At 47.8% G+C, this 25,998-nt stretch overlaps 1 protein-coding gene across 4 annotated transcripts in view; it reads left to right on the forward strand.

Moving 5' to 3' along the window:
• STS (steroid sulfatase) overlaps positions 1-24,281 on the forward strand; it is a 160,224-nt gene extending 135,943 nt beyond the window's left edge. For all 4 annotated transcript variants that reach the window (XM_047843541.1, XM_047843542.1, XM_047843544.1 and 1 more), the window contains exons 9-11: positions 1,266-1,425; positions 8,487-8,608; positions 21,552-24,281. In XM_047843541.1, coding sequence (XP_047699497.1) covers positions 1,266-1,425; positions 8,487-8,608; positions 21,552-21,925 — 656 coding nt within the window. In that variant the 3' untranslated portion in view covers positions 21,926-24,281. The remainder of the gene's footprint in view (positions 1-1,265; positions 1,426-8,486; positions 8,609-21,551) is intronic.
• The last annotated feature ends 1,717 nt before the right edge of the window (positions 24,282-25,998 follow it).

Consider the following 25,998-nt stretch of genomic DNA (forward strand, 5'->3'; position numbering starts at 1 on the left):
GCTGCATGGCTTGGGGTCCGGCCCTCACCTCTCTGGGCTCTCGTGCTGGCATGCCTGTGTCCCTCCAGGTGCGTTAGTTGCAAGCCTCGGAGGGCATCTTGTCTGCAGAGCCACTGGACGGAGCTCCCCACACCCCATTCATGCCCTACTTGCTTATGGTCAAGTCACTTCCCATGGGCAAAGCTGGTTTCTTCACCGAAACAGTAAGGGCTATCCTGCAAGCAAAAATAATAGCAGTGGTGAAAATGGCGATTTGGGCACTCTTCTTCTGTTCCAGACACTGGATGTGACACTTGGGGTGATTCCATGCAATTGTCAACCTAATGTTGTGCTGGGGGAACTGAGGCACAAATGTCTGAGCCGCACAGCTGGCGTTTTCCTTTCCTGCGGCTGCACTAACAAACACCGCAAATGCAGTGGCTCGGAACAACACAGATTATCTTACAGGTGTGGAGTTCAGATGCCCCAGGTGGGTCCACCTGTGCAATGCTCTGTGTTGGCAGCTGTGTTCCTTTGTGAAGGCTACCGGGGAGAATGTGGTTCCATGCTTTTTCCAGCATGTGCAGGCAGCTGCATTCGTTGGCGTGGGCCCCCTCGTCCATTGTCAAGGCCACCCTTGTACCACCTTCCAGCCTGTCTCTCACAAAAGATGGAGATTGTTTCTAAGGGCACAAGAATGCCATCAACTAAACACACAAGGAGCCTAGAGATTACTTCCTGGGAAGTTGGAAATCTTAGAAATGTTCAGTGGCAGAAACACAGACCAGTGGACTCACCTTAACTGGGAGACCCGGCCCACAAGTCCTGCTCCCAGCCCTCCAGAATAATCCTGGTCTGAGAGATTTTGAGGATTTGAGCATGGACATTTTCGGGGACCGTTACTTTTCCTGCTAACCTGGTAAGAGGTAGAAATGGAATGTCAGCTTTGTGAGTCCATGGTCATTGACCTGAGTCCTCTCTCGCTGTGAGAGTAGAGTCGCCCTAGTTCATGACCACTGGGCAGTGCCAGCCGCGTGCCATGCATAATAGTGACCATGTCGTATGTGGTTTTTTTCACCCCATTGTCTGCTCTGTTGCTCACAAAATTCTCACTGAATCCATGCAAGTAGAGCACTTTGTTCATCCAAATCACCTGCCCCATGTTGGACGTTGAAGAGTGCGTTGAAATGAGCCTTAAACCAAGCTTTGAAAAGACATCTTCCTGTTCTCTCTCTCTCTCTCTCTCTCTCTCTCTCTCTCTCTCTCATTTTATTTTGACATTTCAGGGGGAAAAGCAAACAACTGGGAAGGGGGTATCCGGGTTCCTGGCATTCTTCGGTGGCCGGGAGTGATACAGGCTGGACTAGAGATTGACGAGCCAACAAGCAACATGGACGTGTTTCCGACGGTGGCCACACTGGCGGGGGCTCCGTTGCCTGAGGACAGGTACTGTGACTCAGACGCACGCGCTGTCGTCTCCCTCGCATCCACCAGGCGAGCACGTTCGGTTTGCCTGCATGACGGCGTGCTGTCTGTCGCCACTGCATTTGTTACCCACGTCCTGTTATGGGGCTCACTGGAGGGGCCGCCGGTGTAAAAACGCCGTCAACCCCATTATCCCAGTGGGTAATAAACTCCGGGGTGTGGTGCAGTGGCACGGTCCTTGGCTTTCATGAACCAAAGGCTTTGAGCATGCCACTGACCCGGTCTCTCCCGCCATGCCGTCCACGGGCTCTGGGGGTAGCTGGGCAGATGCCTCTTTTACCCCCCCTGCCCCCCGTGTTTTTGCTCCCCTACCTTCCTTTTGGTCCCACTCAGCTGCTCTCTGCTGCAGCAGCAAGAAAGGCAGCTGGTTCCGCCGTTAACGGCCCTCCCTCCCAGCATGCCTTCAGTTAGCACGTTCTAAATGAAACGTCTTTCTCTTAAATTTAAATACAACTTCCTGTGACATTGCCAATGGTTTCTTCTTAAGCGTTATTACCAATCTGAAGAGTTTTAAGGGAAGCACGCTGATTAATTGTTTTCATTAGTTTGGTGGCAGACCAGGCTCTCGTCATGCAGGCGGGCTGCAAATTTTGTTTAAATCCCGCGGCCAGCGGAACCAAGAGGAAACGGGAAACCAGAGAGGGAAGCACAGCTTGGCCCGAGCTGAGTCCCGGGATAGGTTTGCTGATCTCCCATTGCTTTTAAGATTGTGTCACTGTTCACTCTTTCCTTACTCTTCTCAACTTTTTTCTTGAGGCGTATCTTCTCCCCCAAACACGCGTGTGTGCATGCTCACACACCACAGGCAGCTTCAGAGAGCTCAGCCCTTCTCAAACTTTGTGTTCTCAACCCCCATGTCTGCTCTTGAGTGACTGAGGAACCCAAAGACATTTTGTGTATGTGCGTTATGCCTATCAGCCTTTATCCAATGAGCAATTAAACCTGAAGAAACATTCAGCGCACAAGAGCGCCCAAGCCACATTCAGTCCGCGGACAGCAGGGATGATGACATCTCCTGCCATGACTCCACTGGCAAAGTCCGCTGTGCGCTCCTGGAAGGGCTGTATGTAGCACAAAGGGCACAGAACATTGGGTGTTCACGCAAAAATAGTTTTGACCTCGTAGACTTCTTGAAAGGATCCCCCAGGGGTGTCTGGGCCACACTCTTGAGAGCACGTGGTGCTGTGCATGACAGCAAGTTGGGTTCAAATCTTGGCCTCACTGCTGGGTAAGTGTTTACCTTAGTGGGCCTTGATTCCTCACCTGGAACATGGGTTCAATAACAGCACCAACCTTGCAGGCTCAATGGGAGGACTAAAGTCACAAGAGCACGTCAATGTTGGCCGTGCTCATTTAATGCGCACCTGGGACCATAGAATCATAAGATTTGAGGGCTAAAGGGGACTTTCAACATCTACTTTGTTCAAATACTTTTTCTGCCTCAATGACAGAAAACATGGCAGCAGAAAGTCATAAAAAGTCTTTCCTTATGTAAAGCCAAAACTCTCACTTTCTATCTCATCTACTCACTGGCCCTTTGTTCTGACCCTTGACGTAAAACTTAATCTTTCCTTAACTAGCTCACGCAGAGTGTTCAGGTGATTTCATTAATTACATTTTTCTCTCATGGCTCATAATATTAAAATCAGCACTGCTTTTGCTTTCCCTGTGTCTTTAAATGGGTTCGCATGTAGTTGTGGAAACACAAGGGAAGGAAAAGATCAGAGGCTGAGGAAAATGCGTTAAGGGAAATCTTGCTGCTGGCCCTTCCCTCCCACGCCAATCTGAGGCTCACGGAGGTCAGTCTGTTTTCCTTGTTCGTGCGCATTGAAGGAGGAGGCAGCCTCCCTCTTCAGCAGGCCCACAATATTTGATGTGTGAGCCATCTCACCTATAAGAACTCCTCCACAAGATTGAAGATGCTTTTCATGGATCTCACGGATACTTTTTGGCCCAAGTCAATGCGACGATACTGTCTCTGGGTTCAGGTTTAAGGCCTGATAAAATGCCACCGTAATCCTAGAGACTACTCAGATAAGAAAACTGAAATCCTTCCTGGAAATACAGTTATCACACAATATCTTATTTAAATCACAGTGCAAACCAGGTCCAGAAAACATCCTTATACATCTCTGCCCTGGGGACTTGGAACATCTAACGATATGATTCTCTCCCCGCGGGGGTGACTCTTTCCCCACCAGGGGCCATTTATCATTGCCTGGAGATATTTTTGATTGTCTTGACCCAGAATTACTGGCATCTAATGGCATCCAGAGGCCAGGGATGCTGCTAAGCATCCTGCGAGATACAAGACATCTTCCTACAAGGAGGAATAATTCAACCAATTATGTTGGTAGTGCTGACGTTGACGAAGCCTGTCTGGAGGCTCAATTATTACTCTTTTATGGAAAATATTGTTACAATAGATTAACCTCAGCAAAACAGTTCAATGAAAGCATGTGGACCACATTCCCATATGGATATCCATCTATAAATGATACACAAATACCTACTCTTGAGAAAACAGCCTTAACTCTCTCCCAGAAAGATTGGTGGAAATCAGCCTCCCTGATTTCTTGCTTGAGCAGTATTAAATTTACATTCCTCAGGAGAATAAACTCACTTTAAGGGTTGAACCCGAGCTGTCTGACGGGAGCTTAACGAGGTGCCCTAACATCTTTCTGGTGTTTTGTTGCAACAGGAGGATTTCTGTTCAAAAGACCCCTAGCCTTCAGGTACAACCTTGTCGTTCTCAAGAAGCATTTTGCGGCTGGTAGCTGGCTTTCCTGCCCAATCAGAGCTCAATAGGAGATGAGAACCCTTCAGCACAGGATTTCTACTTAGGTCAAAAGAGCAGTGGTCAGGGATACACATAAGAGGTTTTCGCGTTGCAAAGTGTCAGCGCTACGGTGAGAATCACTCTCTAATTTGACCCTGTAGTGTGTCTGTATGAGATTCCTGTTCACAGTGAATTTGCCTTCACACATACTTCAGTGATTCATTTGTATTCCGCCACACAGGTTTATCAAAAGAACTTTTGGTGGCCATTACCCCAGGCGTATTCTGAAAAATCATCCCCCCCCCCACCCGTGTCTCCAAATGAGCTGATTCTGGAAATAAATGAAGGGCAACCTTTGTGTGTGTGTGTGTGTGTGTGTGTGTGTGTGTGTGTGTGTGTGTGATATAAAGCATAGGCAACAGGGACTTACATAAGAAGAGTATAATAATAAAATGCATTAATTCATGAAAATGAAAGCCTTCCCATCAGGACATCTTTGCAAGCAGATAGACTATCACCATAGTAAGCCTGTGACCAAGCTCCTTGTTCACAGATATTGCTGATAAAGAATTGCAACATGCCATAATTGGTGAAGCCTTTGGTAATCATCTAAACTCAGGCCATAGCCCATTCAGCTGGGAGGAAAGAAAAGGGGGTGTTGACATCTTTGAGAATTAAGTTTTGTGGGTGAAATATTTAGATCTCCTATCTGTAAATAAAATAAATTTAGATCTTCTAAATAAAATTTAGATCTCCTAAATAATATAAAATAAAATTTCAGTCTGTTCACATTAGGAAAAGAAATCAGTATTTGAATGAGCAGTGTCATTTTTGTCTCATGAAGACCAGGGAAGTGACTTCATTCTCCCATTAAATGTTGCTGCCCGATGGCCAGGCAACTGCGGATGACTATTTCAATAGAGTCCTACACATAAAACTAGTTCCCCTGCGTTTTGCAGAAAAAGGGGTGAAACTCTTCCTGTACGTACAAATACTCATGATTGGTCTTGCTTTATATTTAAATTAGGCAGTGTGTTCAATGTTTATGAATGGAGGAATTTTTTATATCATGAAAATAACTTCCTGGTTTACTTGGAATTTCCTGTAGTTTATTAAAGGTTCACACACTTTCTCCAAAAAATGTCTCCCTTTACTGTTACTTTCTAGTGAGGAAATCACTTTGTTGTGAATGTCACACAGGTATCTCACCAGCATGGCACCCCAAATTAGCCTCTTTGTCAGTCCCCAAAACCTTGTCTGGTCTGTACTCCCCCTTCTGCAAAGCTTTCCCCTTTCCTGTGATCCCTAAATCCTTCTGAGAGCTGGCCAGGCAGAGTTCAGGACATCCAGGCAGAGTCGAGCAGAGTCGAGGACATCCAGGAAAACTATGTGCTGGTTCACAACTAAGAGAAAGGCCAGCACATCCCAGGCAGGGAAGGAAGTCACCGCAACCCAAGGAAAGTTCCCGAAACGTGCTCTTTGCAGTGATGTGACAGTTGTCCCTTGGTATTTAATTTGATGTGACATTCTGAAATCAGCTGCCTGGAAATGAGTGCTTAAAATCATGACGGTCATTGCGGGTCAGGAGCCCATAGAGAGTGTCTCTACCTCACTTTCCAAATTAAAAACAATTTCAAATGAACACATCTTTCAGAGAATCAAGCGGAGGCTACAAAAGAACTCATCCAATTTCATAGCAGGGACTACCTGTGCACACTCGCTATGAAAACTTGAATTCACCGGCAGAAAAGTCCCAATTAAGAGTCTTCTCAATAGAAAACAGCAATGCTTCGTGTCGCTCTGAGAGTGCCTCGTCCCTGGTCCCACAGATCGCGACGTTATGGAAGCATTTCCGCCCGGGCCGCATCAGGGGAAACGTGCTGCCTCTGGGTTATGGCCACGGCTATCGGTGACTCACACATGCTGTTTAAAACAATTCCAAGTGTTTTGATAGCTTCGACACCATTTAAAAGTTGAGCGCAGTGGGGTCACTTCCAATTTTTCACGGCAGAAATGAGCCTCTCTTTGACAGACCATATTTCTGTAGCACTCTTAAACAAACGGTGGCTTTTCACAGTGGCATGATTTATTGCCTGCTTCTAGAGATGAGTACATTAGGTATAGGATGTTAAAAAAAAAATAATAAGGGACGCCTGTGTGGCTCAGTCGGTTGAGCATCCGACTTCAGCTCAGGTCATGATCTCGCGGTCTGTGAGTTCGAGCCCCGCATGGGGCTCTGTGCTAACAGCTGGGAGCCTGGAGCCTGCTTCGGATTCTGCGTCTCCCTCTCTCTCTCTCTCCCCCTCCCCCACTCATGCTCTGTCTCTCTGTCTCAGAAATAAACATTAGAAAAAATTTTTAATTTAATAATAATGATAAGATCTATCTCCACATCCAAAGAATAAGGGAATAGAGTTGGATGTTGTGCCCTGGGAATGGACTTTTGGTCTCCATTCCAAGGGTTCCGGGAAAGGCCTGCTCTGCACTTGAGGTGGAGGTCTGGGGACAGGATGATGTCCTTCTGTGTCCCCACCCCCTGGTCATTTTCCACCACCAGGAGCTTCTCCTGTTCAGGTGCTGGCAGCTACACACCGCGTCTCATCCCTTCCTTTCTTAACACGCTGTTCAGGATTGCATATTAGTAAGGACTGAGCCTTTCTCCAAAGGGATTTGGACGGACCCACGTGCAATCACTGCCATTTCAGGATAGAAATACTATTTCAGAGAGCGTGCTGCTTCTGGATAGAAGCGTCTCTCTACCTTGCTTCTCTCTCCTCCTATGGTGAACGGGAATGCAGTCTTGGGGGCCAAGTCTGCCTTTTGTTCTTATGTTTAACTCACAATAATAGAATATTTTCAGTCCATGGGCTTGCACGGAGCGCGTGATTAATAACGAGGGCTGAGGCCAGAGAAGTGCTAAGCAACGAGACTATAATTACATTAGGGGTTTTTAGTGACACCAAAATAAGCCACACACAAAGCTCAGGGGATGCAGAGAGCCTCTCAAGAACGCTAACCCAAATTATAGAACCAAGGTCGACTTCCAGCTTCTGAATTCCTCCTGATAAGGGATGACAGGGATGGAGTGTTTTTCATCAGAGAAAGATAATCCTAAGCTGAGACCATCTAGCACTTGCAAAGTAGCTCTCTGCCCCTTGTTTTTTGTTTTTTTGTTTTGTTTTGTTTTTTAATTTTTTAACATTTATTCACCTTTGAAAGGCAGAGAGAGACAGAGCACAAATGGGGGAGGGGCAGAGAGAGAGGGAGACACAGAATCCCAGGCAGGCTCCAGGCTCTGAGCCATCAGCCCAGAGCCCGACACGGGGCTTGAACTCACGGACCGCGAGATCATGACCTGAGCCGAAGTCGGCCACTTAACCGACTGAGCCACCCAGGCGCCCCTCTGCCCCTTGTTTTGATGGCATGGCCCTAATGGTACCAATGACTTGAGCTGTTCTAGTGGCTGTTAATGTATGTTTAACTCAAAACGTTAGGCTTTTTTTCCCCCTTATTTTAAATGCCAAATAATCTTATTTTGCTCCTAACCAATTGTATATCATCAATTGTTTGCAGTCTGGAAAGTTCCCCTTGGTCTGGTTAGATAGTCGTACAAGAGATGTTTGTATCCGGGAACAATGCATCCAAAGGGTATCTAGTATCATCAGCATTATTATTCTCTTAGAGATTAATTCCTTCTGATTTAGAAATGTGCTTCCATTGACTTCTGTCCAAGCCAAGCTGCTCCCATACCTTTTCATAACACAAATAGTTAGATACCCTTCTTTTCACGAGAGCTGTACTTCGGGAATAAAGCTTCCCGTGTGCCAAGGCAATAGGCAGAAGTTGGATTTAGGACGAGTAGCGGGGGGAGTGGTTGAGAGCATGGCTACCCAATCAGCTGGGTTTCCGTCCAGTGGCCGGTCCTAGCTACATGACCTTGGACTTGCACCTTCTAGCCAAGTTGAGTTTCCTCAACTCGTCACCATGGGATGATAATGGTCCCAACTCCTGGTGCAACTGGAGGATTCACTGAGTTCATACAAGAGCAGAATTGGCCACGCTAAGTTGCATATGGTGCCTGACAGGGGTCAGCGAGTGTTCTTTGTGTTGGCTGCTCAGTTATGACCAGGTGACTCTATCATGCTCTCATTTGCTGGAAGGGCAGCTCAAAAGTTGGGGCGATTTAGCCCGAGGATGATGTGGCCACTCGCCACCTGATGCCTGGCTGGCTTTGTCCCCACAGAATCATTGATGGACGTGACCTGATGCCCCTGCTTCAAGGGAAAACCCAACACTCCGATCACGAGTTTCTCTTCCATTACTGCAACTTCTACTTAAATGCCGTGCGCTGGCGTCCTCGGAACAGTGAGTAACACACGTCTTCCCACACCTCTGCTTGGCTTGCGATCAGGGCCGTGCAAGTCCAAAGGGCAAGAGGGCTTAGCTCCGCAAAGGCCAGGGAATGCCTCAGCACGGTGACTGTGCTTTGTTTCCAGCCTCTGCTCCTCCTGTTTTCTCTTGTTCGCTGGGGTCCGTTGTTGTGCAGGCATGAGGGTGTGATCCAGACAGTCATTCGTGAGCAGCTCTGACTCTCAGGCAGAGGAAGCCCCAGCTGGCAGCCCTCCATGTCCCACGAGCTGCCCACCTTCCCTCCAGCTCCTTGTGGCTCTGAGTCTCAGCTACCGCAGCGCCCCCTGCTGTGGGTGGCATGTGACTCCTGCTGGCAGCTTCCTCTGCCCGGGAGGACTCTCCTTCTCTGGCCTTCTCAGTGCCCCCCAAAGCACCGCTGAAACACCACCCCCCCCCCCATGCCTGCCGTCCAGCACTTGGTAGCTTCACGCTCTCATGCAGAGTGGTGTTGAGATGGTCACGGGACAGTCTCTCCAAAGCCTCGGAGATGGCGGATCATGAGCTGGATTTAGGTCTTTAAAAGCGCAGTCCAGATGCGTCGATGTCATTGTGTACGTGCCAAACTGGGTGTCGTTTAAAGTGTGCCCTGTACCCGAAATGGGATAGAATTCGGGTTTTCCGATGGCGGTTTTTGAGCTGTGTTTGTAGCAGGCGTGCAAGAGCAGAGCGGTGGTCCTCCGTGCAGGGACGGGCTTCAGGTGTTTCTCCATGTGTTTAATCTTTGAATCACAGTGATGTTCGCAGCCCTAAGATGCGCGGAGCCCGGAAAGCTGGCGACTGTGCTGGGATTGTACGTGCAGCGGGTGGGTGTTGAGGGCAGGCTACCCGTATCACCTTCAGAGATGAAGGAAAACTCCCAGTTCTCTGTTGTCCCTTGGGTCCTGTCCCTGGAGGCTACCCTATGCGGGGGCCTCCCAGCTGACGGCTCATTCCTGAGCTCGGGCGATTTCCATACCGGTTATCACCACCACGCACTCCGCACCTGCTCACCCAGCCCGTTTACCAAATGCTTATTCAAAGAACAGCTTCTTCCTGATTTTTCATGTCGAAAATTGCAAGCCTTCCCTTAGCCACGGAGACAACACCAGGTTTACCCTTCACAGTGTCTACCGGAAGGCCGGGCCGCTTCCTTGCGACGTTTTCTGGAAGATAAGTAAGAGAGAAACACGAGTTTAGGATTCTCGACCTGGGAGGGTTCTGTTTGCCTGTCCCGTCGCCGTGTCCCTGATTCCACATCTCGGCATGGACACAGGGGCTCTTTTAGATGAAGGGACACGTGGAGGTCTGAGACCTCCAGTGAATGAGAGGTCTTCTGCTTCCCACCTCTTGGTAGACGGAGCCTGCAAGAAACATAGAGAACGAGGTTTCTGGAAGGAAGCGCCTATCCTGTCCCGAACCTTGGAGAAGCGCATATACATAGCCCCAGCCCCCGACCCCCACCGCCACCCCCACCCCCAGCCCCGGGCAGAGACCGGAAGGAACAGATTGGATCAGGGGCTGGAGAAACACTCTGTGGAGGAGGAAAGACACAGGGACAGAGAGAGACAGAAAATAGGAGGAAGTGAGAAAAACAAGACCCAGATTCTGATAGGCGGCTGGCCCTGGGATGAAATTTGCTGCCCAGACACACGCGGGTGACATTTCCTCCAGCGCACTTCCTGAAAGGCTGAACCGATAACAGAAAAGTGGGGATCGCGGCGCTCCAGCGCCTGAGGCATCCGTCCAGCCCAGGGGTGTCCACGCCGTAGATTTTATGAGTCCTCTCTCCCTTGCCTCTCAGGTGATACCTGAAACTCAGTAACGACGGTTGTGGTCAGGCACTGTCACACTCGGCTTTGTGGGGCTCTACTCAGTAGTTCATGTGTTTCTCCTGCCGGTATGTTTCAGCACCTACTGTGTGGCATCCAGTGTGCTAGAATTGTATCTGCCAGTGAGCAAAACAGACCAGATTCCCTGCCTGACACCAGGCTGTGTGGCTGGCTCTGTCACAGGCCGCGGTGGTGGAGGTGCGAGAGGAAGGTGGGACTGTCACCCCCACGCAGTTACCTGTCAACTACAGGAAACAAAGGCAACTGGTGCTAGCTGGGTGGGTCAGCTTCCATCAGCTTCCATCAGCTTCCATCAGCTCGGATCTCTTTGGTGGGACATTGTCAGTGATTGCCGTACTCTGTGGTGGGACAAGGTATGTAATACTTAAAGAAAAGAGGGTTGCAGGGCTGCCTGGGGGGCTCAGTCGGCTGAGCGTCCAACTTGGGCTCAGGGCATGATCTCACAGTTCGTGGGTTTGAGCCCCACTCGGGCTCTGTACTGACAGCTCAGAGCCTGGAGCCTGCTTCGGGTTCTGTGTCCCCCTCTCTCTCTCTGCCCCCCCCCCCTTGCTCTCTCTCTCTCTCTCTCTCTCTCTCTCTCTCTCTGTCTCAAAAATAAATAAACATTTAAGCAATTAAAAAAACCCGTCCCCTTGACCTCATTCTGCACCAGGTTGAGACAACTATGCAGAGGGAACTGTATGTAACTAGAGCCTGCTTCAGATTCCGTGTCTCCCTTTCTCTCTCTCTCTCTCTCTCTCTCTCTCTCTCTCTAATAAATAATTTTTTTTAATTAAAAGAAAAAGAAAAGAGGGTTGCAGCCTGAGCTCAGAAGACTTTTTAGAGAAGAAAAGAGAAATGTAGGATCAGGATTTAGTCACAGCAGGCCCATGCTGGAGCCAGCTCCTGGTAGGTCGGGAACCTTCCCCACGTGCTGTTAAACTGTTGCTAACGTGAGCTCAGCCGCGCTGGGGGTATTTACACTCGGGGAATTGGTGGGCACAGCAGACCCGGGCTTTCTTCCTCTCTCACAGCTTCCCACTGAGAGCTAGAATTCCATTTCCACCCCTTTGAAACACAAATCCCTTTCAACTGTTAACACGCAATGTCTACTCTATAATTCACTAATTCCATAATTATAATAATTCTGTAATTTAGTTGTCTCAGCAAGTTGAACGACATAATTTAATCATGAGCTAATATCATTACTCCCATTACATTGTAAAAGAACTCACAAAAGCATTATTATCACATGCCTAGCTTTTCTTTCTTTAAAATGGGAATTTTGAATTAAAATATACTGTGCAACGTGTATTAAAAGCCTTGGCTTTAAATTGGGGCATGTGAATCGACGTGAATTAAAAATTCAGTGTAATGGCAGCTTGATTTTATGGATAAAATTTATCTCAGAAAGCAGGAGATCCTTGGCTGAAGCGTTCTGTCACAGATTTGCAAGCTTAAGAATATAGCATTCAAACTCCATGTTAATGGCTGAACACCCAGTTCATGATGACAGAGAAATGCATGGGATGTGGTCATCCTGAGGCTGAGCAAAAAGGGCCTCACAAATCTGGCTATTGTTTTTTTTTTGTTTGTTTTCATTTTGAGAGAGAGAGAGAGAGTGCAAGCTTAAGGGGAGGAGAGAGAGGGGGAGAGAAAAGCCCGAGCAGGGTCTGTGGTCTCAGCCCAGAGCCCAACACAGGGCTCTATCTCATGAACCATGAGATCAGGACCTGAGCTGAGATCAAGAGTCGGACACTTAACCGACTGAGCCACGCAAGTGCCCCACGAGCTACCTTTCAGTTCAAGTTTGTTTGAAACTTTTTGTCTGTGATTGAAAAAAAAAAAAGGCATCTTATAAAGAAATTGCAACAAAACACTGTAGGATAACAGAACTCACTCTAAAATCATGTGTTTGTATCCCACTTTTTAAAAGGTGCCTTCTTTGTGATGCCTGGGTGGCTCAGTCGGTTGAGCGTCCGACTTCAGCTCAGGTCATGATCTTGCGGGTCGTGAGTTCGAGCCCCGTGTCGGGCTCTGTGCTGACAGCTCAGAGCCCGGAGCCTGCTTTGGCTTCTGCCTCTCCCTCCCTTTCTCTCTCTCTCTTTCTCTTTCTTTCTCTCTGCCCCTCCCCCACTAGTGCTCTGTCTCTCAAAAATAAATAAATGTAAAAAAATAAGTAAAAATAAATAAAAAGTGCCTTCTTTTCAAAATAGATCGGGAAGCTTTATTTTTTTTCCGTTATGTCATCTTGTTTATTATTATAATTTCTGTAATGAATATGCAGATTTTGTTAACTCCTTTCTGTTCAGCGTGCCTGTGCAAGAGATAAAGTTTAAAATGAAAATAGCATCACTACGGTGAGTAAAGCCAAATGCTTGCTTTGCTGACTGCCTAAAGTTTTCACACGGTTGAGAAATGCATTTTGTCTCTAAAGTACACCTAAGAAAAGAGAGAATATTCTACATGCGGCTGCTTGTGTCTCGTGGGTTGACGGTTACCCAGTGCAACAAAGATGTGCTCGGCTTTCGTCTTTGTTAGTCATTCCGTGGGACCCCCTTCCTTGTCTGATTGTCGGCAATGGGATCCGAAGGGTCAGGAAGGAAGGATTAAGGGTTGACACCGTGGGACGTGGGTGGCAGTATTTTGCCGAGCAGACATGTGTGTAGTTGAACTAACTTCCTCGCACTCGACCAGGAGTCCTGGTGCAAGTGGATAGATACACTGCTACCATTGCAGGGAGATATTTAGGCCTCAGGGGTTCCTTTTCCTCTGTGAATGCCTCCCCTAAACGCCACATCGCACGAGCTCTGGGCACCAGGAGGGACAGGACGCGAATGCACAGTCCTGACGGCTCAGGCCGACGCATCCCGGGAGGCACGGACTCTGCTTTGGCGACTGGGGAGAACAAGTGATGTAAGAGGATGGAGAAGGCTTTCCTGAAACCGTGAGAGTTTTATTTCATTTATTTTACCTCATTAGCACTCAGACTCTCAGGAACGGGCTGAACATTCCGGCCGTTCGTTTCCTTTAATGGGGAGGGAAAAAAAAAAAAACCTCATAAATGGATTTCATTTTCTTCAACGTAGTCCATTAAACGTGTACTTTGACACGGCACTTTATATTACCTTATATTAGACAGTATTGGGCAGTTTTTAAAACAGACGTCCAGAGGCGCCTGGCTGGCTCAGTTGGTAGAGCGTGTGACTCTTGATCTCGGGGTTGTGAGTTTGAGCCCCGTGTTGGGTGCAGACATCACTTAAAAATAAAATCTTTAGAAAGACATCCACTTTTCTTCTAAAGGTTTCGTATGCCTGACCTTAGATTTCATGAATACCGTGGATGAAAAACGTGCCAGCTGTGACTTTGGTTAATTTGTCACAATGCAGACTTACTTCCTTATGGAGACGGAATAAGTCCACATTACATCTTCTTTCTTGAATACCAAAACACAACGTTTAGAATGTTCAAACGCATTCTTGGGTCTCAGCTCAGAACCTGGCTTGTTCTCATCTTAACCAGACATCCTGTCTGCTGCCCTTTGCGCCCTGCATACAGGCTTCTGCTATTTTATCGTCTATAGTTTCCTGCATCCCTTTTCTCTGACTTGAGCACGAGGCGAATCTCAGTTCTCTGGGTATGCCTGCTCATGTCTAGAAGTTGGTCCTGATTTGGTTCTGTCTGTTGTCGCACCTGGTATTTGCGGCAGGGACATGTTAGTCCTAAGCAAGGCACATCCTGTGTATCAACTATTTGTGTCTTCCTTGGCTGTGCGTCTTCTATACAGAAGTGTTTTGTAGGTGGTTATATACTTTGTCCCCTGTTAATCTTTTATTCTTGCAATTTGTCACCTTTGTGTGTCTGTGGCCATGATCTGTCTTTTGAGAACATTCTTCCTGGGGTGCCTGGGTGGCTCAGTCGGTTCAGCGACCGACTTCGGCTCGGGTCGTGATCTCACGGTCCGTGAATTCGAGCCCCATGTCGGGCTCTGTGCTCACAGCTCAGAGCCTGGTGCCTGCTTCAGATTCTGTGTCTCCCCCTCTCTCTCTGCTTCTCCCCTGCTCACACTCTATCTCTCTCTCTCTCTCTCAAAAATAAGTAACAAACATTAAAAAATATTTTTTAATGAAAATGTACTTCCTAACCATATACCCTGGCATCTCGTCCTTACCTCCTGCTGTTCGACACTGTGCTACACGCTTTGTGTTGGATACTTCTTCTAATCCTTATAATTAAGAGATTTTGATGACACTAGTGTCAGATTTGTCTGGAACAGGAAAGAAAAAGGAACAGTAATGTACATCGGAGGGAAGTCCCTCTGTCCATCTCACGAGCGACGAGCAGAGGCGGGTGGTCTATGCCGTCTCAGGATGCAAACTCCACGTTCTCCACCACCATCTGGAGAATGCAACAGCTTCGTCTTTGTGGTGAATGATGATAGGGTCCCCCGAGGGGCAGCGGGAAGGAGGAATGGGTGGGAAAGATGAGAGGGAAAGGGTGCAGGTCAGTCTTCTCCCAAGCAAGATGTGGAGAGGCTCCAAAGTAAATCCACTGGCCAGAAGTTGGTCACCTGTCCACACCTGGCTTCCAAGGAGGCTGGGAAGTGGAGGGTTCATTGTGGTGCCCACGCGCCCAGGTAGCACTTTCTGTGTGCAGGAGACTGAGAGATGGGGAGCTGTGTCTCTTCAGGAATTTCTCTCATTTATAGCTGGGGAGACACAAGTGTAGGAAGCCACATGGCTGGCACACAGTAACACAGCTGACAGCAAAGTTGGATTCGTGGCCAACACCGTCTGCTTGTAGGGTCTGCCCCCCCGTGCATGGGAATGGGTTGACCTAAGACGATTCTCTGAACCATCTGGCCATCTCCACGCCTCCAAGTGTGGACCGTTTCTGGGATTCCCCCATGCCATCTTTTTCCCTGCGTGTAGCCATCTTCGGGGGCGTTGGCTCTGGTCGTCCCTCACTGGCTCCACACCTGACTCCCACCCTCTCAGCTGTTCTCCTGTCCCTCGGTGGACTTTCCGGAAGGCTCAGGTGACTAGTGTTTGCCATGCTCTTTCCTTAGGACTGCTCAGTGTCTGTTACCAAGATACAGGGTATCTGCATCACTCACATATCTGTCTGGTTCTGTGTCGTGCTCGCGGCTCTCCTAGGCACTGCATGATGTCTAGCAGGATGTTCCCAGGAGGGACGGTAGAATGTGCTGGGCCTTCTCTCTGCCCACGCCAGCTTTCGTGATGGCAGTTGGCTTCCTCCCCCTCTCAGTCCTGCTCAGATCATCATCTCATCAGTTAATTTACCCAACACAGGTGACTGGTCGTCCCTTCCATGAAAGGTGCTAGGTGCTGGGCACGTAAGAGATGGGGGAAATACAGCTGTTGATTTCAGAGAGTGAAGAATGCAGCGAGAGACATGGAGTGTGTCCACGGCTGGCGCATGTGCAGTGAGAACAGGTGAGAGGGACAGAGACGCGCTGATGACATCCGGCTGGGATTCAGACAGGCCCATGGAGAAGGAATTGTTGTAGAGCCTTGAAGGATGGGGAGGATTTCAACGTACAGCGGCCAAGAGCAGGGAGGAAGGCATAGCCTGTATGGTGTACTCATTTAGTACTGGGGTTTATTTTTCCGTTCCCCAATTTTTTGTTTGTCCGTACCCCGGAGGCTTAGTCGAGGGGGGTGTTTTGTGTTCTGACCGTCAGCCATCAGTCAGGGGAAGTAGGATTGCTCTAAATCCTGCCTGGATTTGAGGCAGACACTAGTAGCCCCTGACCTCAGCTGCTTCCTCGTTGGTTGTCCTATTTTCGTGTGGAGTTCCGGTGCAGACAGCTGCAGGAAGCAGGCAGACCTGTAATCCATTACTCCAGTGCTGAGTCATTTAGGGTCTAGGCTACAGTGAACAGGTAGGAGGGAGCCTTGGGGTCAGGAGGATCTCTTTAGGGATCCTCAGTGGGGGAAAAAGTGTCTTAAGACATGTATTGCAGTGAACGGATGTTAAGAGCGGACAGAATCCAGGGTGGTTCTCACAGACTGGCTGCCAGTGTATATTCACAGCTCACTCATATGTGGTCTTGACTACAAACCCGGCTGTGTTCTCAGAGCTTATGCACAGGAACAGGTTCTTAACCCGCAAAGCAAGGCCAGGAGGCAGGGACTAGTACTTTCGTAAGCTTACAGAAAGGGAGATGTGGACACGGAGAGGTTCACAGCCATGGCCGGCATCACACAGCTGGGATACCGCGGAGCTAGGGCTGGAAGCCCAGTCTTGTGTGCAAATGTCAAGAAAAAGGATGGGGGAACTAAAGCAAATCCTACTACACAAGCCACAGAACCAGGAAACACTTCTACTTAAAGTACGCTGTCCGCCCGGAGTGGGGCTCAAACTCAGGACCCCAAGATCAAGAATCACATGCTGTACTGACTGAGCCAGCCAGGCGCACCTGGGAAACGCTTCTGAACGCAGAACAGAGGGTGTCTACACAGGATGCTGGCCCCTGCACCAGAGAAACATCTAGTGGGAGCACTCTAACATAAGTAAGGCACGTCACCAACATACTAATGTCAAGTGAGATGCACGTGGAAAGCAGATTGGCCTCCGTTAATGCAGAATTAAGCACCTTCTGAATGTAACTGGAGAATGTCCCACTGAATTGCCATGTGTTCTCGCTATAGAACTTAGTAATTGGTGCTCTGGGTCATGGGACCTCTGATATAAATGACTTGAGACCCTGCTGTGGTCAAAATATTTATGTGTTACAAGGTGAGAAAAATCAATCTTTCCTCAGGGGATAGTGGACTCTTAACGATAGAAAAAAAACATATTTAAAACACCACAACATTTTTCTAGCATATGGAGAAATCCAGCATGAAGTACGCTATCAAAATGATTTTGGAAGACAGGACAAAATACAGCAGTTAGCAATATAACGTGACATGATGTGCTTCCTATTGTATCACATGCCCGGGATTCGCTCTTTTCCATTGAAAAGACAGCTCTGAAGGTATCGATTCCCAGGTTCCTGGTGAATAACAGAAAGGCATCTCTGTCTTGTAAGCTTATGTGCAATCATATGCAATCCCACTGCTCTGAGTTGAGCAAATGCAACATGGTCCAAAGAAACAGTACAGAGAATAAGCCGTCTGTCTTTTTACAAAAAGTTTTAAACTCCAGGTTACAAAATAAAAAGGCACGTATTCCGTACGGCATACCAAACAAGCAAAAAATCAGAACAATTAATTCTTAATTCTACACCTGTCCGAGCTCGGTAGCCATCCCCCACTGCTCCCGGGCGAGGACGCCTGAGATTTCCTGAGCAGCCTTTGAGTCAGTTTTGCAGTTAGCGTCTGGGCCGGCGTGACCGAAGGCAGTAATGATGGAATCCGTGTGCGCAGCTCTCAAAAGCAAGTGGGAAATAGGGGCCCTTAAAATGAATTTGTTCCAGGAGCCCGCCTTGTCTCGGGGCGTTAAACACAGCGAGACGCGGCTCGAATGTCAGATTGGAAACACCCTCCCCGCATCTGCTGCATTCGTAGCAATAGCAGGGCGCTTCCCGCCACACCTCTGTCTCCAAACACTCGTGGCCCCGCCGACCCCGACCCAGGATGCCTTCTAAGCGGCTGCTGCTGGTGCCGCCGAAAAGGCTTCTAGAGAAAATCTGTCACGCTTCAGAGGACCGGGGGAAAAGAGGAGTTGATGTAGAGAATGTTAAGGAAACCCATGTGAGTTTCAGAACTCCGCCAGAGCGTAAGGATGCTCACAAACGGTCTGCAGCCTCCCGTGTGTGCCTGTCTGCCTGACTCGGCCTTTAAAAGGCAGGTGTGCTGAGCACCTGTGGTTTGACACAGGTGTGGTCTGCTGCCTCCTGCAGCAAGAACGAGGCCAAAGCTGGAGGTATCCTCGTGTGGAGCAACTCTCTGAGCGGATTCCCTTAGAGCACACACACATCGCTTGCCCTGTGGTTGCCAGGTCTCCCCCTCCTCCAGACCGCAGAGAGGCTCCCCTTCCCTTGCACCTGCTTACCTGAGGGCAGGGGTTGCTTGCGGATGATGCGGACACTCGGGACAGTTGTTTTCAGTTCATTCTGTTGGTTTATTCTGTGTTTGGATCGGTGGGTCAGTAAATGCCTAAAAGTCACCGTTGCGACGATACGTGCAAATTGTGAAACAGAATTAATCAAGAGGTCTGCCCTTCACAGTGGGAATGTCTCTGGCTCTCTGGCGGGGGAGGGGCCACATAAAAACACCGTAGTGATCATGGAAAACAAGACGATCTCGTCCTGGGCCTGATTCCAGTTGGTCAGTACCTGCTGATTCTGTCTTTATCTGCTCCCTTCTTTTTTTTTTTTTTAATATTTTTTTAATGTTTATTTATTTTTGAGACAGAGAGAGACAGAGCATGAATGGGGGAGGGTCAGAGAGAGAGGGAGACACAGAATCCGAAGCAGGCTCCAGGCTCTGAGCTGTCAGCACAGAGCCTGATGCGGGGCTTGAACTCACGGACAGCGAGATCATGACCTGAGCCGAAGTCGGACGCTCAACCGACTGAGCCACCCAGGCGCCCCTATCTGCTCCCTTCTTCACGCGCGGAAAGCTCTTTCTTTTCACGGCCCTGTCAGAAGACGTTTGATGAGCACTCAGCTCCTCAGAATAAACAGACAAGTCTTTCATAACTATTTGTAAACCAGGTTTCTTCCCTTAAAAAGGCAGTCTCTGGGGGTATGATGGAACACGACTTCATTTCGAAAGAACTTAAATTTTTAAACTGTGTAGCCATCCTACTCTAACCATCCTACCGTGGGGTCAATGAATTCTCCTAATTTGGATTTTTTAAAGTTTATTTATTTTTGAGAGAGAGGGCATGAGCAGGGGGGGACAGAGAGAGAGAGAGAGAGAGAGAGAGAGAGAGAGAGCAAGAGAGAATCCCAAGAAGGCTCCACACACAGCCCAACACAGGACTCAAACCCACGAACCGTGAGATCGTGACCTGAGCCGAAATCGAGAGTCGGACACTTTAACTGACTGAGCCACCCAGCCTGGCCCCCCAGGCTCATTTAATTCTTGATTTGATATGCTTAGGTTTTCTCAGAAAGGAGAAAATGAAATGTTAACTGAGGTCTGAACGTGGTTCGGGTTGTTTGTGACACCTGTGGGTGGGCCCAAGCACAGCCTCCTAATGTGTTGAATGTTGCCCAGTGCTCTTGCAGAAAATGCTGAATTGCCTTCCCCCACCCCTGCATCCTTTTTTTTTTAATATTCATAATGTCCTGTGCTTAAAAGTGGGCTTTGAAATATGTGCTGCTTACCACGTCCATCTCTTTCTTCCCTACTCCCCCCATCTTTAAACCTTGGACGCTATTTACTTAGCTATCCAGTAGACTTTCTAGATGGCCTCTCTGAAACGTTGGTATAGCATAAGACTAAAGTAGGTGCTGTGTGTGCGTGTGCATGTGCGTGTGTTCTGATTACCTGGTTATGATAGATATACACATGAAAGCCTTTATTTTTTTCCCCCAAAGAGCAACTTTATTTCAAACACAGAAAAAAGCATACAGAAAACTATAAAGGGTGAGGCATAGAATGAATTCTTTTTGTTGTTCTTATCACTGATTAAACGTATTTGGGAAGAATGGCCGACCAAGAAAAATTGTTAGCTTTTTGTACAAACTTGAAATGCAGACTAGTAAAAAACTGTCAAACACAGAATTTTGTTGTGCATAAATCTATACCTTAGCAGATATTCATTAAGTGGGTCTGTCACTGTTAGCAAGTATGTTCCACCTTGGCACACACAACTTTCAATTCATTTAACTCAGTGGGTTTTTTCTTTGTTTGCTTGTTAGTGTTTATTTATTTATTTATTTATTTATTTATTTATTTATTTTTACCTTGGGGAGGCCATAATTTTATTTTATTTTTTTTAATGGCCAACACCCAAATGTTCCTTTATTTGTGTGTGTGTGTGTGTGTGTGTGTGTGTGTTTCATATATGAAATTTATTGTCAAATTCGTTTCCATACAACACCCAGTCTCCTCCCAAAAGGTGCCCTCCTCAATACCCATCACCCACCCTCCCTCCCCTCCCTCCCACCTCCCATCAACCCTCAGTTTGTTCTCAGTTTTTAACAGTCTCTTATGCTTTGGCTCTCTCCCATTCTAACCTCTTTTGTTTTTCTTCCCTTCCCCCATGGGTTTCTGTTAAGTTTCTCAGGATCCACATAAGAGTGAAACCATATGGTATCTGTCTTTCTCTGTATTGAAAGCCTTTGTAGTATCTTCCTGTATTCCTTTCAAGATTGCAAAGATGGAATGTTACTGTTTTATCAGGAAGGCATTAAAATGCATTTATGAATTCTTCTTGGCTTCACTCATGAATAAGCATTTGCTGTGAGCAATTAAAAAAAAAAACCACGCATGTGCATGTGTGTGCGCAAGCACTTTTCTCTCATGTCCATGTTAGCAGTGAGGCTACCTCTTCCGGAAGGTCCTGTTTTAAACAGAAATACAGGCTGCGGGTTGAAAACGTCAGAGGGCAAGAGGTGGCAGGGCTGGGAGCTTGTCCTCTGTTGGTCAGTGTGTGTTTATTGAGGGCCGGCTGCACAGTTCCGCACGGTAAAGTTTATTAGACCAAAGTGATGGTCCTGGCCGAGTTCTCAGCTCAATTAATAGGCTTTTTTCTTCTCCTGCCTGCACAGCATCGCCTAAGGAATTAGGGATTGGGAAAAAGGAAGAGGAGGGAGATAGAGAAGGAGAGATTGGGAGAAAGAAAGAGAGAGGGAGAGAGATGTTTCTCAGTAGGAAGAAAATGCCATGGTCCCATGTCCATTGGCCTCATAGAAGCTGTCATTCTCTTAATGTTACCTTTTTCTCGCCAGTTGCACCTTCACGCGTGTGTTTGCTTTCTTATTCGTCTTTCTGGCCATGGCATTCGTTCTTTCGAGCCGTCAGGGTAAGGAATCGAAACAGGTCCGTTTCATCCCTGACTGAGGCTTCTCATGCTGGCAGCATAGTTTCTGTGCACGTTCCCATTCGTGGTGAAATGAATACAGATGCTTCCCCCACCACACCAACCTCTGTCCTTGTACACCACAGGCTCGTCCATCTGGAAGGCCTTCTTCTTCACGCCCAAGTTCAGCCCCGAGGGCGCCAACGGCTGCTTTTCCACACACGTGTGTTTCTGCCACGGGCATTCTGTCAGCTACCATCAGCCACCGTTGCTGTTTGATATTTCCAGAGACCCCACAGAGAGAAACCCAGTGACGCCAGCAACCGAGCCCCGGTTCCAGGAGGTCCTCGACACCATGCAGCAGGCAGTAGACCGTCACACCAAGACCCTGAAGGCGGTCCCCAATCAGTTGTCACTGGGCAACATTGTCTGGAAGCCGTGGCTTCAGATGTGTTGCTCACCGTCAGGCCTGTCTTGCCAGTGTGACCGAGAAAAACAGGCCAGGAGAGCAAGCCACTAGCTGTACGTCCGGGGTGACACTGGGCAGCCCCAGCCCTGTGGGAGCCTCGCGCTCTGGTGCGTTGGCCGCCATGATTCCCGTAGCCCCCAAAACAAGGGGATAACACTGAAAAAGCAATTAGTAAGCCTTCACATATGCAACTTACAATGAGCAAAGGGCCATGAAGTACATCACGCTAAGTTGCAGTTGGGCTCGTGGAAGGCAATTATTATCGGTATTATTTAGAACACATATCAAATGCTATTCACGATAGATGTACTTACATACTCACAGTTCATTTCTTTCCTTGAGAAACCTGAGATACTTACACTAGGAAGCTAGAAGCTGATCACTTTTGAAGTAAAAGCAGGAGAGGCTCACAGGTGGATGTGTATCGTTCAACAGACTTTGTGGGAAATCCTTCCTTCAGGAGCAGTAATCCCAAAACGAATCTCTCCCGAAGGGATTTCCGTTTTATAACTTATAGTATTATATTTGGGTTTTACTGATTCTTCGGTGAATGGAAATTCAGAAATAAAGGCTACCTCAGGGTAGGGTGGGGGGGCTGTAGTGAAAGGAATCTGTCCCAACGTGATGCAGAATTATTGGCATGGCACGTGGATGATTTGCGGGCAAAGCATTCGTAAGCAATCCATGATCCACACGTGATGCTGTGATGTGTTTCGTGGTTGCCGGATTTACTGGTGAGACCAGAGGAGTTAATGTAAGCCCTTTTGTTTTGTGTTCTCGCGTCCTACGGCTACGAAATCCCTATGCCTCCAGTCCTCAGTGAGACGTACAACTTTGTTCTAATTCTGTTTCTTCCGACATCGATAATTATGGGAGAAGGCATCACGAGGCCACACAGGCGATGGACGGACAGTGGCTCAGCTGGAGAAGGTTCCTGAGCGTGAGCCCCCACTGAGGAACGTGCACCCGGGTGGACAAGGCTTACATCACTTGTTCAGACAGTATGCGTTCTCCAACCGTATCGGGTGGATTCCTTTCCTGGTCCGTGGACAGGAGCTGCTGTCCCTGTGGCTACCCAGTCATGTCTTTTGTGAACGGGTCTCAGCACCGTCTGCTGGCCTCATGTTGGCTCAGTTCCAGGAGAGGACAGCCACATGGAAAGTCTGGAGCCTGCGTGGCTGAGTGGAAAGAATGTGTGCTCTGTCCACGTTCCCACACTGGGCTACACTTCTCTCTACTCGTCCCCCATCAATCACCTCCAAGATCAGCAACAGTGTCCTAGTTCCTCTTGACATCTGTGATTTTAGATTTTGATGTTTGTTTTCTTTCCCTTCAAACCTGCAAGTGAGTTTTCCTCCTCTCCCCAGTTGAGTGGTGGAAAGTTGGAGAGCAAACAGCATTCTCAACTTCTCGTGTGGATTTCACACTCCAGAAATTGCCAAAAACCTGTCGTATTACTTTAGGAACCATTAAAGAATGCACTAGCATGTTAATAACATGTTAGGATTATTGCTGATGTTACCAGGCAGAAACGACTTAAAACCTCTGTTAGGAACTTAGGTTTTCAGCTGATCACGTTTATTCAAAGTTTAACACGCTCCATGCAAGTGGACTTTTAGACAGCGCTTGATGGTGTGGGCATGTATGTTGGAGGATGGAGTAATTTAAAGCACTTTTACAGATTATGTGGATACACATTTATGTACAGAGTTGTTCAGCCTGTACAATGTTAGCAGCAAATGAAGGATACATATACCTCTAGAAATAAAATGAGCTGCCACATATTTGCCTCAAAATAAGTTAAATCACCATTACGAATCAGGGTATTTGAAAATCAGGTTTAGTCATAATAACGGCGATTCTTAGATTTCAGACCACTTGCCATCTGAAAGTTTTGCTTGGGATGTACGGCAGGAAATTTGAATTCTTTTGTTCAGGGAACACCAAGCAGGCCTTCTTTACGACCTGGTTTTGTGTTTGTTGGTTTTACAAAGCTGTACAAGCCTACTTGTTTTCAAAGAATCTCAGTGGTATTACGTACCATAAGGTTTGTATGTCCAAACCTTCCTGGGTTTTGAAGGTTTCAACAAATTCTTCCGCAACAAAATCACTACATTCGTAGCATTTCATAGACATGCCAAGCTAAGCAAACAGTAACGTGTAGACAGGCATCGTTTTCCAAGGTCAGTGACACCGTGTGAGAACCAGAATCCCACCCTACGTCGTGAAGGATTCCAGAAGGGAAACAGACATTAGGTTGCCCTGAAGGACGCACAGAGGAGAGCAAAGATGTGGGTCCGGTGTCAGGTCTGCCCCTGAAGAATGCCACCTGTAAAGCGATGGCATCTGGTAAAGGGTTCTGAGAACCTTGTTCTAATGCCCATGCAAACTTAAAATAAAACTCTCCTTGAAAGAAATGTGTCGTATGGCTCTATTTTCCTGTGTGACTCGATTCAACGGGTACGCGGAGGGCTTTACTATGCTAAGCAATGGCGGATACAGGTTTCAATTCAACAAATATTGGTCGTGTCCCAAAGCCTCAGGGAAGGGCTCAGAAATACAGAGATGGGTGAGGAGTATGGTAGCCCCTCACCTCCAGGACTAGTTAGCCATCACGCACACTGCCTCAGGCCTTTTCAGGGAGAGCACGAAAAGTGCCTTAATTTCTTTTAAAATCAGAAAGAAAAAGATAAACACTTGGGGTTGGAGGTCATGTGCACACGTGTAGCAACACGGTGGTGAAATAGAATCTCGGTGTGTTCACATATTTTAGGTTCTTGTGTAACATGCCATTATCTTCTTTTTTTTTAATGTTTAGTTATTTTTGAGAGAGAGCACAAGCAGGGAGGAGGAAGACGAGAGAGAGAGACAGACAGACAGACAGACAGAGACAGGGAATCCCGGGCCGACTCTGCACTGTCAGCACAGAGCCCGATGCGAGGCTTGAACCCACAAACCGTGAGATCATGACCTGAGCCAAAACCAAGAATCGGATGCTCAACTGACCGAGCCACCCAGGTGCCCCTCATGTCATTATCTGAAAACCTATTTAATACGTTTTTCCTTTATGGGCCCGTGAAAGTCTCAACTAGCCCTGTGCTCAAGTGAAACGCCCTCCTTTCCTCGACAGACAGACACGTGGAGCAGAGAATTCTGCGGGGTTTAAATTTTGAAACGGGAAACGTTGGCCTCTCTGGTCTGTCATGGGACTGGATTCCTTCTGAATCCTTCGGAAGACCGAAGCAGAGTCCGGATAAAGCCCCGTGGCCGTAAGAAGGACAAGGAAGATGTGTGTGAACGTGGGGTCCAGGGGTGGGGGGAAGGGGACCCGTCATTTGACCCAGCACTGCTGCGCAAAAACTCAGTTGGGTGCTTAGGGGGAGGTCTGTGTGGACAACACACTCTGGATCTCAAGCCTCATTACTCCTCTCGTTAGCCCTCAGAGAATGTGATTTGTGATGTAAATGACCATGTCCCCCTTAAGTACAGGCTCCGTCCAGGACAGCTGCGACGGGTCTGAGGGTGGGGCTCTCTCTCACTCTGGTATCACGGATTCCTGTGTTGCCACAGTTCCGTCCTGCGAACATCACTTAATACCATTGTTTTGTTTAGCGGGCTCTCAATATAGCACTCGTAATTTGCCAGGACTTAGTATTATGCTAAAGGGGAAGGACATGTCAGCTCTCCTAATTAGGACACTAGCAGCTTGGGTACTTTCCAAGTACCCATGAGTTCACACAAAGGAGGCATTGTTCACGTAAGAAGAAAACACCTTATCAGAGACCCTCAAATGTTTGCTCTAAAAACGGTCCGACTCATTGGGGCGCCTGGGTGGCTCAGTCGGTTAAGCGGCCGACTTCGGCTCAGGTCATGATCTCATGGTCCATGAGTTCGAGCCTCACGTCGGGCTCTGTGCTGACACCTCAGAGCCTGGAGCCTGTTTCAGATTCTGTGTCTCCCTCTTTCTCTGACCGACCCCCCCCTCCCCCCTGCCGTTCATGCTCTGTCTCTCCCTGTCTCAAAAATAAAAAAATAAAAAAGTAAAAAAAAATAAATAAATAAAAACGGTGCTACTCATGAGGTTCAAATGGTCTAAATGACTTTTCACGATGATTCTGTTTATC

This window comes from Prionailurus viverrinus, chromosome X (genome assembly GCF_022837055.1).
Source record: "Prionailurus viverrinus isolate Anna chromosome X, UM_Priviv_1.0, whole genome shotgun sequence".
Lineage (NCBI taxonomy): Eukaryota > Metazoa > Chordata > Mammalia > Carnivora > Felidae > Prionailurus > Prionailurus viverrinus.